The sequence below is a fragment of the Nomascus leucogenys genome, chromosome 22a, assembly GCF_006542625.1.
Source record: "Nomascus leucogenys isolate Asia chromosome 22a, Asia_NLE_v1, whole genome shotgun sequence".
Taxonomy (NCBI): Eukaryota; Metazoa; Chordata; class Mammalia; order Primates; family Hylobatidae; genus Nomascus; species Nomascus leucogenys.
Window position 1 is genome coordinate 136,098,333 of NC_044402.1, and position 14,192 is coordinate 136,112,524.

The window sequence follows — 14,192 nt, forward strand, 5'->3', positions numbered from 1 at the left end:
TGTACCCTCAGACTCTGATTGCAGGAGTAAGGATGGGTTCCTGAGAGTAGGCTACGTCTGGGGGTGGGTCAGCAAGGACGTGTGTGTTGTGGGAATCCCGAGACAGATGAAGAGGCTGTGAACGGTAGAGGGAGAGTGGACTCTTCGAGTAGTTCAGACAGATACGCAGATGGGGAGAGATTGGCAGGCGGAGGAGAGGCTTTTGTTGAGGGCTGGAGGGAGGGAGGAGAGGCAGGCTGTTTTCTGTTTTCTGTTAAGTGGGACGTAATCAAGTGTTTTCCTCTGCCGCCTGAAGGAAAGGCGGTAATTGTGATTGAGGGTACAGGGTCCGTTTGCCAACTCTGAGCGGTAGAGTTGGGTGTGGGCGGGAGGCGGGACATTGAGGGAGCTCTGAAGTCATGGCTGGAGGCCGTCCTACTGAGGGGATGGGGCAGTGATAGTTTCAAGGAATCCTAGGAATGGGAAAGGGGGCTGGCCAGGGCTGTGGAGTTGGGCGGCTGTGGGATGCTGGAAGCAGCCCCAGCACATGTGCATCTGCAGCGGGGCTTGTTGATGTGGACCTGGGGCTTCCGATGCTCGTGCTCGCCTGAATCTCCGCGAGACGTGGAGCATCTTGGGGTGGGGTCAGGTTCCCAGGTGAAGCCCCTGCTGCTGATCTGTAGACCGTGCTTGGAGAACACTGGTCCAGTGCACTGGAGTTCATACAGATCCGCCTTTGGGGCATGCCCAGGGGGGTCTTACAGGAGGCAGGGACAGGTGGGGCCGTGTCTGGAGTAGACAGTGATACAGTGATGTCCCTTGGCGTCTGCTGGACAGAGAAGGAGGTGCAAGGAGGCAGCTCTGAGTTGGGATGGAAAGAATGCATGTGACAGTCAGCTTGCCTACAGCTGGAGGGGAAGTTCCAGAAAGAAAGGATGGCCAACCTGGGACTTGTGGGCAGGGAAAGGGCTTTTGGAGGCCAAGATTGTAGGGCAGTGTTATCCTGGGTGAGTTGGAGTATGGCCATGGGAGGGGGCTCCAGGAATTCAGGGAAGAAAAAGACCATGGCGCTGAGGAGGCGGCATGGCCTGGCCCTCCACCTCCAAGCTGACCACCCTACTCGGCTCCTTTAGGGTGGAGTGGCTGTGAGGCCGTGACCAGGAAAAAAGGGACCCCGGGTGGTGGCACATGAATCCCAGCTTTGTGTATCCATCCACTCAGTTCCATGCCAGATAGTCACATCTTAACTTGTGACGCGGCTTTAGAGAGTGGCTGCGCAGGCTGCCTCTGATCCCTCAGTCAGTGTGCAGAGCTGAGCTGATGAGGAGTTAACCTCCTTTTCCAGATTTGGAAAGTCTTGGGATGTAACCAACCAGGTCTCACCTTCAGCCACACTCCTAGGGACAGAGTGCGTTCTTGGAGGGGAGGACTCACAGCGGTTTTGAAGTAATGTAGATTGTGTGGCCATCCCAATTTAGTTTATCATTCCCCCACTTGGTCTGTCTGCCTTCATGGAAGTTGGTGATTTTTTTTTTTTTTGGCTCTGTTGCCCAGGCTGGATTGCAGTGGTGGCATCTCAGCTCACTGCAACCTCTGCCTCCTGGGTTCAAGCGATTCTTCTGCCTCAGCCTCCCAAGTAGCTGGGATTACACGTGTGTGCCACCACACCTGGCCGAAGTTGGTGATTTTGAACAGAGGAAAGATAGCACAGTGTCATAACTCAGCAAAGGTGCTCAGCAGCTGCAGGAGTTGGGGTTGTCTGGGCTCACACCCAGCCTGTGTCCCTTATCCCCCTGCCCCGTTGCAAGAACCCCTCACCCTTCAGTGCTCCTGGCCACTGCTAACTGGTGCATGGCGAGCAGAGGTTTTATTCCATCTTACTGTGTCAGATGTGATCCCGGGGATGCAGTTCTTTCTTAAGAGCTCTGATGCACGTTCTAACTAGGAGGGCAGGTAGCTGCCGCTCCCAGCAGCCCCGATGTGTTTTCCTTCAAGCCTGGGGAACACCGAGCGAGGGACACACTGGCTAATAGAGGAAGGGGAGCTGGGTATGGTGGCTCACACCTGTAATCCCAGCACTTTGGGAGGCCGAAGCAGGTGGATCATCTGAGGTCAGCCTGATCAACAAGGTGAAACCCTATCTCTACTAAAAATAAAAATTAGCTGGGCGTGGTGGCGGCCACCTGTGATCCCAACTACTTGGGAGGCTGAGGCAGGAGAATTACTTGAACCTGGGAGGCAGAGGTTGCAGTGAGCCGAGATTGTGCCATTGCACTCCAGCCTGGGCAACAAGAACGAAACTCTGTCTCAAAAAAAAAAAAAAGGGGGGGAGCGATCACATGCGTGTCCCTCTGCTGAGATGGGAGCAGCAGCGTGGGGTTGGGCTTTGAACTGGCATCATAGGCATTTTGTTTTCTACATTTAGAAGAAAAAGATACATCAAATATTCAAGTCCCCTGGGCACAGATAAAAGATTTTTCAGATATCTCTGCAGCCAAATCCCAAATGGGATGCAGAAGGGAGAACTGTGTAAAATCACGCTCTTCCAGAAGTTGGGCTTTGTAATGGGGCTGGCAAAAATTCCCAGGGCATCGTTTGTGGCCTCGATGTGATTTTCATGTAAGTCATGGATTTTCTAAATCTTTGAGGTCAGTGGATCTAAAGAAAAGCTTGGTAAACATCCAGATGTTGTCAAACATATTTAGGTCATTGTTCTCTGACAGTTCGTGGTATTCGTTACTACTCCAGGAGGCTCTTAGGAGAATCCAAATCCGACTCTTCCCTGTGCTTTGAGAAGGAATGTCTGCATGAAGACCATCGTACAGATGGCGATATTAAAAGAGTTCCCTCCCGTGAATCCTGTAGAGGAAAATGTTACCAAATAGTCCTGTTCCCCTGTGCACCCAATACTAGGAAGATTAGATAATGTGTAGGGATTTCTTGGTTTTTCTGCACACAAGCTCCAGCGCTGCTTTGAGGTTGTCTGATAGACAGCTGCAGTGCTGTGTGTTACCCTCGACCTCATCCCTCCCGTCCCTGAGCTCGAAGGCTGGATGGTCGATGGGAGCTCCTTTTGGGACTCTGTAGCTGTGGCCAGTGCCCGGCAGCTAGCGAGTGGCCAGAACTGGGAGCTGCTGTGTTTGTGATGTGGCCGTTCAGTGTTGTTTGTGTTGGCTCTGTAAAACAATGCTTAATAGATAGGATTTTAATATATAGTTTGTTTTTTCGTTTTTTTTTTTTTTTTTTTTTGAGATGGAGTTTCACTATTGTTGCACAGGCTAGAGTGCAGTGGCATGATCTCAGCTCACTGCAACCTCCGCCTCCTGGGTTCAAGCGATTTGCCTACCTCAGCCTCCCAGGTAGCTGGGATTACAGGTGCACACCACCAGGCCCAGCTAATTTTTTTTGTATTTTTACAAATATAAAAAAGATTTCACCATGTCGGCCAGGCTGGTCTCAAACTCCTGACCTCAGGCGATCCACCTGCCTTGGCCTCCCAAAGTGCTGGAATTACAAGCATGAGCCACCACACCCGGCCTGATTTAATATCTTAAGTTACCTTTGCCTGACACTTAGCAAGAGAAACTACCAAGAAATATCTTAATATTTTCCTTTTGTTTGGGAATAAGAATCGACTCACAATGGACACTTACTGGCTTGTTTAAAACCAAGCTTGCTTCTCACTGGCCTGTTTAAGTGGAAATGAAATCTCAGTGTGGGGTCCGATGCTTCCTATGGCTGCATGGAGGAAAGGAGTCTGGGCCTGAATCTCTCCCGTGTTCCTCAAGCGTGGGTAGAACTAAAGCTGCTTCTTCTGTAACGTGGCAGTTCTCATTCTCAGAGGATAAAGTATGTGTGAGTGATGCCACCTCAACCCTTAGCCAGGTGCAGGCATAACAAGGGAGACCCACCTGTGCAATATAGTGAGACCCCCCATCTTTATAATAAATGAAAAAACCTTAGCCAAGCACAGTGGGTCACGCCTGTAATCCCAGCACTCCTAAGAGGCCAAGATGGGAGAATCACCTGAGGTGAGGCATTCGAGACCAGCCTGGGCAACATGGCAAGACCCTCCTCTCTACAAAAAAATTTAAAAATTAGCCAGGGGTGGTGACATGTGCCTGTGATCCCACCTATTCAGGAGGCAGGAGGATCACTTGAGCCCAGGAGTTGAAGGCTGTAGTGAGCTATGATCTTGCCACTGCACTCCAGCCTGTCTGTGTGGTGGTGTGTTCATACACAGTAGACATCGCCAGTGTTCTGTTGGCAGGAATTGCTATCGTTGGTCCTTAAGGAAAAACGCAGGAAGGATGCAGGTGCTCAGAGGACCTTCTGGGGTCTTTTTTCCTGCTGGATCAATGTTCCTGCCCTAGAGACAGACCATACTTGTCCTTCCTCGACTAGCAGATAAGGGTCAAGTCCTCATCTCTTTTACAGTTCCACGTTTAACCTTCAGTTTTTAAAACGAGAAAAATGGGGTCCCCAGTGAGTTCAGCTGGAGTGTCCCAGGCAAAGGGATGTGTGCAGAATTTTCAGTTCCTAGAAGCTGAACATCATGGCAAATCTTAGCTTAGAAACCATTCTACCGTGACATTCTCAGATGAGAATTTGAGTCTCATGCTAAAAATGTAAAAGTATTAATAAGACATAACTGTCTTTGTAACTGCTTCTTCTTACAGGTATCTGTCAGTCAACTGGCTACCAGAAAATAGCCTTTGATGTGCCCATGGAGGGGCTCTTAGTGGGCCCCCCGGGGTGGGCATGCTCAGGCCAGGGCAGTACCAGTGGTTGGCTGGTTTCTACCATCAGCAGACGCGGTTCTGCTAAGATACTGCAAACGTGATTACTGGCTGTCAGGTTCTGTTATTTGGAAAGCCAGCCTGTGTAGCAGATGGCTCTGCTGACTGGCTACCAGAAGTTTCCTTTAAATAAGGCTTATCGGCTCTAGCAACACTTGGAAATACTATTCTCAAGGAGAATGTTTGATTTATAGGTAGCTAGAAATGACCCGGGACAGAGGAGTCGTGAGAGGGTGGCCAAAGCATCTCATAAACTTGGAACTAAGGGAGCGAAGCCAGCTGCTGAGGGTGATGAATGGGGGTTAGCTAGGGCTGGCACCTTTCCTGAACTCTCCTCTGCAGTCTTCCTCTCTTGGGCGGCGTTAGTCCCTGCAGCACGGAGGCTGCTCTTTTGGTTCTGAGGTAGCAGCGAAATCAACTACATGCTTTAAAAAAAAAAATGGTGATATGCTCCATGGCATGGAAAAATTCAAGAAATGACAGTCTAGTGGCATCAGTTTAAAAAGCCACAGGAAAATAAAGCATAATGCCACCTGAACATATATAGTATTGTGATTTTTTTTTTCCTCTTCAAAAAAGGCTGGTCTGGCTTTGTAGAAGGGGATTTAGATTTTGGAGTGACATGTCGGGAGCATGTGTCTTCTTTGCATCGGGAGAGCCCATCTCTCTAGGGCAGTGGGGAAAGGCAATTCTCTGTGACCAGGTTTTTCAGCACCCACAGTCGCACTTGACATGGCATCATTATGACTGGTGTGGAAAATAAGTGCTTCCTTCTGAGGTGGAAATGCTGAAAGATCACAAACACACTGGCTATGGCTGAAAGAGGTTCCCTGGAAGAGTCAGTGTCATCTAAGGTGGATGGAATGGATTCTTCTACTCCGCAGCCTGCATCTCGTATGGCAAAGTGCAAAACCTGGCATGGATTCTCGACAAAGGTACAGTAATTGGGAGACACAAACAGTCCAGTATTTTAGCCCTGAAGGAATACTACCTTATTTTTTACTTTGGGCTCTATGAATGCTTCAGATAACAAGCCAGATAGATTTATATATCTTAATTATGGACAAGCTACTTTCATATTAAAGTTCATCTCAGTATGTGAACATTGCCATGGTCTCAGAATTGACCTCCCCCTCCCACACCTGGCTAAGTTAGGAGCCCAGGGTTCTGGTCCCACCCTTGACAGTAGCAAAGATCTCTATCTTTCCACGTTGCTCTGTTTCTCAGCTTACAGACTTGGGTGACCTTTAAGTCTCTACAGCTGCAGTGATAAAATTTTAGACTTTTGCCCAATTTTAGTGGTGTTCATCATTAAAGAGACGGGACGGCCCTGTAGCTGTCTCTGGGCTTATTTCGAAGCTTTTATCTCCCTCGCTGTCTTTTTGTGGCAAAATCACGTAGCCTTAGCATTTTTCGGGGGTTGGGCCAATTCTTTGAGGACAGAACCCCTGCGTTGTCACTGTGTAGCATTGCAGTAGGTACTCGATATATATTCGATGAATAAATGAACCAGTAGAATACTGAGTAAGTCTGTGAAAGTTTGCTAAAAATGCTACCTGGAAATGTCAAGATAACATTTACATTTGATTTGCGTGGAGTTCAGTAATATTCACGTTTACTTTGGTCTTTGTTACCAACAAAGCAGAATGCTGATGCTTACTAAGACAAAAAAAAAATGAGCACAGGCAGCGTGACCCCCAAACCCCAGATTTCACCCTTACTGAGGAGCCGTGTAGCCCTGGGGAAGTGCCCTTTGTCTCTGAGCCTCTGCATCTCCCTAACCAGATGGGCGCTAGGCTATCATTTTGACAGATGAATCCCACCTGGCTCTTACTCTAGACGTTGGGGGTTCTTGGTTCTTATCAAAGAGGGCTTCTTTAGCTGGGCGTGGTGGCTCATGCCTGTAATCCCAGCACTCTGGGAGGCTGAGGTGGGCGGGTCATGAGGTCAGGAGTTCAAGACCAGCCTGACCAACATGGTGAAACCCCGTCTCTACTAAAAATACAAAAAGTTAGCCGGGACTGGTGGCGCGCACCTGTAATCCCAGCTACTCGGGAGGCTGAGACAGGAGAATCACTTGAACCCAGGAGGCAGAGTTTGCAGGAGCCTAGATAGCGCCATTGCACTCCAGCCTGGGCAAGAGTGAGACTCTGTCTCAAAAAAAAAAAAAAAAAGGGGGGGGGGCTTCTTTATTGAAACTCAGAAGGTGTAAAAGGATTCTGTCTCGGAGACCCCTCCTTACAATGAGGACATAATCAGAGGTACCACATCCAGAGCCCTTGAAGTCTGAGTAGCAGGTAGGCTGAGGTGTGACCCTGTGATGGTGAAAATCATGTTAAGGTCAAGGCCACAGAGGGTGCTCAGGTGTATTTTAAAGTATCCTTTCAAGAAAAATAAAGTGAATCACTTAGCAGTCACTCTGATTTATTTCATTAAATCTGAATATTAAATTTAATGCTGTCATAAAATGTAGATTTCCTAGGCTATAACTTCTATAACTTCCTTCAAAAGAGAGCTTGCCCAATTCAGTTTTATGCCACTTCCAGTGTCGTGAACACAATTGGTGCCCCCACAATAAGATTAAAGTAGGGAGAGCTGGCATCTGACAATCCCTGCCTGCAAATAGCAAATCCCAAAGTAATGCTTCCACCTGGCCTGGCCACCAGCACCTTGCCCAGAAACAGCCTGTAGCAAGCTATGGCATTTCTAGGCCTGGAGAAGGTCGTGTAAGCATCATGTGATTAGGGGACATTGTATTTTTCCTTCTGAAACTTTTCATCAAGGAAACTCTGAAATAATACATCTGTGTTTAAGACAGCTTGAGGAATTGATAAGTTGATCACCTATTTCTAAATATTGTGTGGCCTCCGATAACATCCTAGACCAGTATCTGTCAGCCCACCAGGTAGGAAATGGGGGATTTGATGGCAGAGTTCAGTTTTCAGTATTAATGGTGAATATTTAGCATGTACACAGAATGCCTGGCACATAGGATTTTAACCAATTTAATCTTCACAGGAATGCTCAAAGTTTAGGAGCTTTTATCCGCAGCCCTATTTTACAGGTGGAAAAGCAGGTGGTTTGTCAGTGGATGGGCCTGGCTTGCGGGCAGGCACGTCTGTCTTCTGGCTCTTAACCGCAGTATTCTCCTGTCTGTTGTCATGGGGAGCAAGTGCTTACCTGTAAGGAATCCTTCCCCACACATTGGTAAAATAACCCAACAAGATTATTTTAGAAGTTTTGCACAGAGGCAGTATCATAGCCATGGAGGTTTATCTGGGGTGAGATTATTGCTAATTGAAAATGAAAACAATAAAGACAGAATTATGTTAGGAGACAGACTGTAGCCCTTCATTGGGAGGGCATTGGTGTAAACAGCACCCTCACAGTCACATCTCTTTGTTCTTGTCTTCCTGGAAGCCCACTTGTTCCTAGGTAAGGTTGGGGGTAACAGGTACCAAAGATACTTTGTTTTTTAAACAAGTCACATGAGTTGCATCTTCGAGGCTGCATGGTTAGGAAAGATGCCTCATGTAAACGCGCAGCAGGTGAGACATGCCCCTCGTTTTGTTTTTGCAGGCCAAGCCCCAGAGTGTGCGTGGTTTTAGGGTGCAGGCTGGTGCTGGGCTAGGCCCCTTGGAGGCTCCGGTCCGCGCTGCGCCGATCCATCCCGGCGCTTGGGCCTGCACGCCGCCGCGCTCGCCGCCGCCGCCGCGCTCCCGGGACTCGGCCAGCCCGGCTGGGCGCGCGGCCCGCGGTCCCTGCACGTCGGCCCCCGTCGCCCGCCCCGCCCCGGCGCGCGTTTCCATTTTAAACCGCCGCCCGCCATCCGCCACCCTTCGGCCGCAGCCGGTGCAGCTGTCCGCGCGTCCCGGAGCCCAGGGAGTGGCGGAGGCTGCGGAACCGCCGAGCTGTGTAGCCGAAGCGGGAGGATGCGCACGGGCCCCGTGTCGTAGACAATGAAGCCGCGGGCGCCGCCGCCCGCCCTGGGCCCTGCGCACCGCGGCCGCACCTGCCGGCGAGAGCGCTCTCGCGCCTGACCGGCCGCCTCGCCTGGCCCCGCCGGCCCATGGCTCGGCGCCCCGGGCCCGGACCCCGGCACTCGGGCGGCGCGGCGCACGGGCCGGCGGGTGTCAGGGGCGCCGTCCCTGCAGCCTGAGTGCGGCCCTAGCGGTGAGCGGGGGGGCGTGGGCCACACTGCCGGCCCGCCTGCCCTCCCCGCCTGGCCCGGCGCCCTCCCGGCCCGCGGGCTCGCTGGATGCGGCGGGGCCCCAGCGCGCGGGCGACATGTACTTGTTGGACGGCAGTGGCGAGCCCGTGTCGCCACCCGCGGACGCGATGCCGCGCGGGACGCCCCCCAGAAAGACTGTCTACCGCATCTCCGTGACCATGGTCAGGAAGGAGCAGCTGGCCGCGCCGGGCTCCGGCGGCCCGGACTCACGCCCGGCTCGGCGGCCCCGGCCCGCGCGCTCCCCGGACGCGCCCGGGAGGCTTGAGGAGGAGGCCGAGGATGCGGAGGGTGCCGAGGAACCGGAGGGTCCCCGGCCGCGCGCCTGGGATTTCCGCACCTTCCGTACCCGCAGCACCGGGCAGCTGGAACTGGGGCGGCTCCGGCCGTGCGCACGCGGCCTGGAGCCCGCGGACTTGGCCGGCAGCGCGCCGGCCGAGGAGGAGGGACGCGGCTCGCCCGCGCCCGGCAGCCCCGACGTGGAGGGGGCCCGGGCCGCGCCCCTGCGGCGGAGCCTGAGCTTCAGGCACTGGAGCGGGCCTGAGGCGCCGCAAAGCCGGACACTGGGCGGTGGAAGGCGCCACAGCAGTTCCGGGAGCCTGGCCTGGGCGCCCGGCGACGAGGCCGCGGCCGGGGCCACCCTAGAGCCCGCGACCGCCACGCAGCCCGCCTCGGAGAAGCGCAACACCCTGGACGTGGGCGAGGTGCTCAGCAAGAACGACGCGCTCTCGGACCTGGAGCGTTGGGAGCGCAGTAAGAGCAAGAACCGCACGCTGGACAACAGCGACCTGCAGCGGCTAGAGCGCGCGCGGGCGGCGGCCGGGGCCGGCGCGGCCTCGGAGCACCGGCTGCTGCGCTTTTTCAGCGGCATCTTCGCGCGCAGGGACGGGGGCCCGGGCGGCGGGCCTTCGCCACGGAGCGGAGCCTCGCGGCCGCGCGGCTACTTCAGCCTGCGGCGGGCCCCGCCCGAGGCGCACTCGTCCAGCGCCGAGAGCATCGACGGCTCCCCACGCAGAGGTGGGCAGCGTGGCCGGGGATCCCGGGACGGGAAGGGGCGTGGTGGGGACTTGCCGGCTCCTCAGCGGCTGTGGCTATGGGACCCGCCCTCCCGGGTCGGGAGCCTGCACGTGGCCTCGAGGGATGCGAACTCGGGTACTGCGGTTTTCCCCAGCAGGGCGCAGCGGTCCTGGGTTTTCTGGCTGCACCTGCGCCTGGCTGTGCGTGCCGGTGTCCTTCGGAGTCCACCACCTTCATCAAGGAGAGCTTGACCCGAGAGAGGTCGCCTTGCCAGGCGGCGCCGACCTCCCTCGCGTGCTGGCTCGGCCTTCTGCAGGAGCGGGCCCTGAGCTGGCTGCCCGCGACACCTGTGGGGCCGCCCCAGGGAGCCGAGGCTCGCCGGTCGCCGCCGCACAGGTGCCGCTGACTGGGTGGGAGAAGCCGGCATTCATCCTGGCGCCCCTCCCTGCCTCGACTCGTCTCCCTGTTAGTACTACCATCTGTGAATGTTGTGATGTGGACTCAGCTGACTCCGTGGCCCTCGGTATTGAGCTGGCTGTAAGGGCACCTCACTACAGTGGTGGGACCCGGGGCAGGACGGAGGCCCCTCTCTCCACAGCTTTCCTGCCAGGTGGCATCTTAATGAGGAGAGCGAGTCTGGGACCAGATTCTGTTTCCTCATAATGTAGGCTAGCAAAGGGACAGGAAAACCGCAGCCCTGCAGCCTGTTCTGAAACCTCAGGTCTGTGTTCCCTTATGTCCTCTGACAGGGACTTTGCATGGAGGAATCCCCAGCCAGATGTTATTCCACTGCAGGAATCAGTTAACTTTTTGGTAGCATTTGGGGGTCAGAGCCTCCAGAAACCTCACAACACAGACTCTATCAACTGCGCATCACCCTGAGGGGGAGTCTGGGGTCGGAAGTGGGGTTAGATTGCTACACCTTATTCTCCTGGGAGGGGGATGTATGCCTGACGGTATTGTGGCCACAGACAAGTGGCCATGCATTTTACCACCCCCCAAAAAAAGTATTCATCCTCTTATCTGAATTATTTACCTTGGCTGGTACAGATAAAGGTAGTTGGAGAGTGGGCTTTTGATTAGCAGTTCAGACTGCTGTGTAACCCACCTCTGGAGAGGGTATTCATCCCAAGTGGACTTAACAGGTCAGCTGACTGCCCCTAGGGTTTATGTTAAAACCAACTAATGCAAATAGATGACTGTCCTTACTGAAATATTTTTAAAGTAAACTGAAGATAAAATGGTCATGTTCTAATATGCTTCTAATGATCTTCAGAATGTGCTAGAGGATGGTTGAAACCAAGCAGTTGCATGTGCAGTAATGTTAAAATCTGACCTGTTGTCACTAGTGAGGCTACACTGTTGCCACACTTAGTGTTTAGCTTGCCATGGCACATCTCGTTTTAACCTCCCTTGGAGCACTTACTTTAGAAGGCGCTGTATTTAACTCCAACCATTATCCCATCCCTTCATGTATTCTCTTAAAATATGAGAAAATGATGCGTGTTATTTTGTTAAAAGAATTGGTTTGCACGAAGTTGCTCCTGTCATCATTGGCTTTCAGAGGAAGTTAAGACCTGAAGGTCTCAGTTCTCTAATAGCAGGTTTGCATCTTTGTTCTGTGGACTTGGAAGAAAACAGTAATTAGCTGCCTCGGTTCCAGACAAGTTTGTATCAGAGAGAGAAAGAAAAACGCACAGACGTGATTTAGAGAGAATGCGTTTCATTGTGGTCCCTCTTGATACAAGTTAAAAGCATTTGGAGTTTGCATAGTTCCTCTCTGGTCAAATGGATTGATAGTAGATTTGGAGTAGTAAGGGTGTGAAGTGTGTTGGAATGTTTATAGTAATGCTCAGTTTGTTCCTTGTGGTCAATCCTTCTCTGGGCGGAATTACTTTGGTCTGAGACATGACACCACTAGCATTGTGGGTTGTATAGAAAAACGGAAATTTAATGAACTGCATTATAGCACATATGGTCAGAACTCTAGGGCCTCACTTTTTTCTGAAGTTCTAGGTAATCACACGCTCAAAAAAGCTACATCTTTCACCTGGATAAATTATTTGCCTTTGGCTAAAATGTCTGAAATGTCAATATTCTTAGGATTTTGGTGATGCCAGTGTCTGTTACAGGTAAAAGGTGTAGCCCCCACAGGTGTCACAACTTCTCATTTTATTTCTCCAGTCTTTACGTATTTGCTTCTTATGACATAAATTATTCAGAATTTAGGTGCTGTTTAAGATTTTGAATTTAGGTGAGAGTCTCTAAGGTAACAGTCAGATGCAGTAGAGCCCAAGCTCGGTTTCCCTGTAAATGTCCATAGGATGCAAGTCCCCAAACCGTTGGGGACAGGTGGGTTTGTAGGACTCGGAAATTTTGGATCTGAGGAAGGTAAAATGGTGTGTGTTATATAGAACACTGCTTGTGAGGTCGGGTGGCGCCCTGTAATAACACAGTAGTATTTTGCAGCAAAGCCTGAGATATCCACACTCAGTGAAATAAACAGTGATTAAAAATAGCCTCATGCCAGTTAGACTCTGGTTTTGCCACCAAAGTAATTTGCCAGCCGTTTATGGAAAGAAGTTCCATTCTCAGACCTTTTTGGATTTCAGATTGACAGCTAAACTATCGTAGACCTGCAACATGATAAGCACCATGAGAAGCACCACTGGCTTTCTCTACATTTTGGGCATAATGTTTTAAAATTTGGAGTCCTTGAAAATATAAAGAAAATTAGAAGTGACCTCAGCTGGTGCAAGTTTTTCTTCTGTTAGGATCTTTTCATCTTCTTTAAAAGAGCTAGTAAATTTTTGAATTGGCTACAGGAAACTAAAGACTAATTATTGCATTAAATAGTCTATTTGGCTTAGAGTTAACTGCTTAGGCAAGGTATTTCCATTAGCACAGGGAAGCAAGATGGCTGGAGTCTTATTTTAAAGCACACACAGGCTCCTGCATACATGTACCTTTGGTTTGCCTGTATTCTGAACTCAAGGCATTAAGGATGAAAGGATTGGAACACCTACCTTTTGTAGGATGATTCTTTTATACTCTCTGATCCTTGTTGGAACTTGTCTATTTAGGCTCTTCCCGGTTCTTCCCCCTAACGCAGAACAGTTGCCTCCGTGAGTTCAGGGCTGCTCCCTCTGTGTAAGGCTTGCAACTGATAGCAGCGAGCCAGCAGACATTCCAGAAAGACCCTGTGTCAGATCAAGGGCAGTTTCGTGTTAACTGATACACATGTATTAGGGCAGAGTCTGTTGACTCAAGTATAATTTAATACAAGGAAAGATCAAATAATAAATGATTAATGATATTGTAGGGTGTCCCCTTGCAGCACGTGCTCTCTGCATCCCAGTGGATGCTGTCTGGGCTGGCCCTGGAACCAGCTGCGCTGTGAGTGAAGCCCACACTGGCTGTGCCCATCCAGAGCATTCGGTGTCTTTAGAGTGTTCTCTTGCTGTCTGGGAGGATTGATTACAGTAATAAAGTGATTCATTGATACCTCTTACTGAGGTTAGCTTTTAAAATTAGTAATTTACAACTGATTTTTGAGAGCACGTTTTATGAGTGGCTTTGTTCTTTAATTTCTGATTACCTTGATTTGTATCACTCAATTACTGTAAGGTGATAGACTTTTTTTTTTTTTTTTTTGACGGAGTCTCACTCTGTTGCCAGGCTGGAGTGCAGTGAGCGATCTCAGCTCACTGCAACCTCCCCCTCCCAGGTTCAAGGGATTCTCCTGCCTCAGCCTCCCGAGTAGCTGGGACTAGAGGCACATGCCACCACGCCCAGCTAATTTTTGTATTTTTAGTAGAGAGAGGGTTTCACCATGTTGGCCAGGATGGTCTCCATCTCTTGACCTCTTGATCCACCCCCCTCGGTCTGGGATTACAGTCGTGAGCCACCGCACCTGTGTTTTTTTTTTATTTTTTAAACTATTTTAATTTTTATTTTTTAAACCATTTAAAACAAAAAGCCCTCAGTGGAGAACGTTAGGACACAGCAATTAAATGAAATAAAATTACTGAAACAATTTGATAACTTTTGATTTTTAAATTTGATTTGTTACTGAAAAGGACACTTGTTTTTGTTTTGTTTTGTTTGTTTGATGGTTTTTTTTGAGACGGAGTCTCGCTCTGTCGCCCGGGCTGGAGTGCAGTGACGCG

The 14,192-nt window shown here is 50.9% G+C and overlaps 1 protein-coding gene across 11 annotated transcripts in view; it reads left to right on the top strand.

Annotated features, from left to right (window-relative positions):
• The window catches only part of AGAP1 (ArfGAP with GTPase domain, ankyrin repeat and PH domain 1), a 644,171-nt gene that overhangs the window by 170,749 nt on the left and 459,230 nt on the right, over positions 1-14,192 (top strand). For 5 of the 11 annotated variants that reach the window (XM_030802720.1, XM_030802722.1, XM_030802723.1 and 2 more), the window contains exon 1: positions 8,983-10,023. The exons of the other annotated variants lie outside the window; for them this stretch is intronic. In XM_030802720.1, the coding sequence (XP_030658580.1) occupies positions 9,066-10,023 (958 nt within the window). In that variant the 5' untranslated portion in view covers positions 8,983-9,065. Of the gene's footprint in view, positions 1-8,982; positions 10,024-14,192 lie in introns of those variants that run through there. 11 annotated transcript variants of the gene reach the window in all.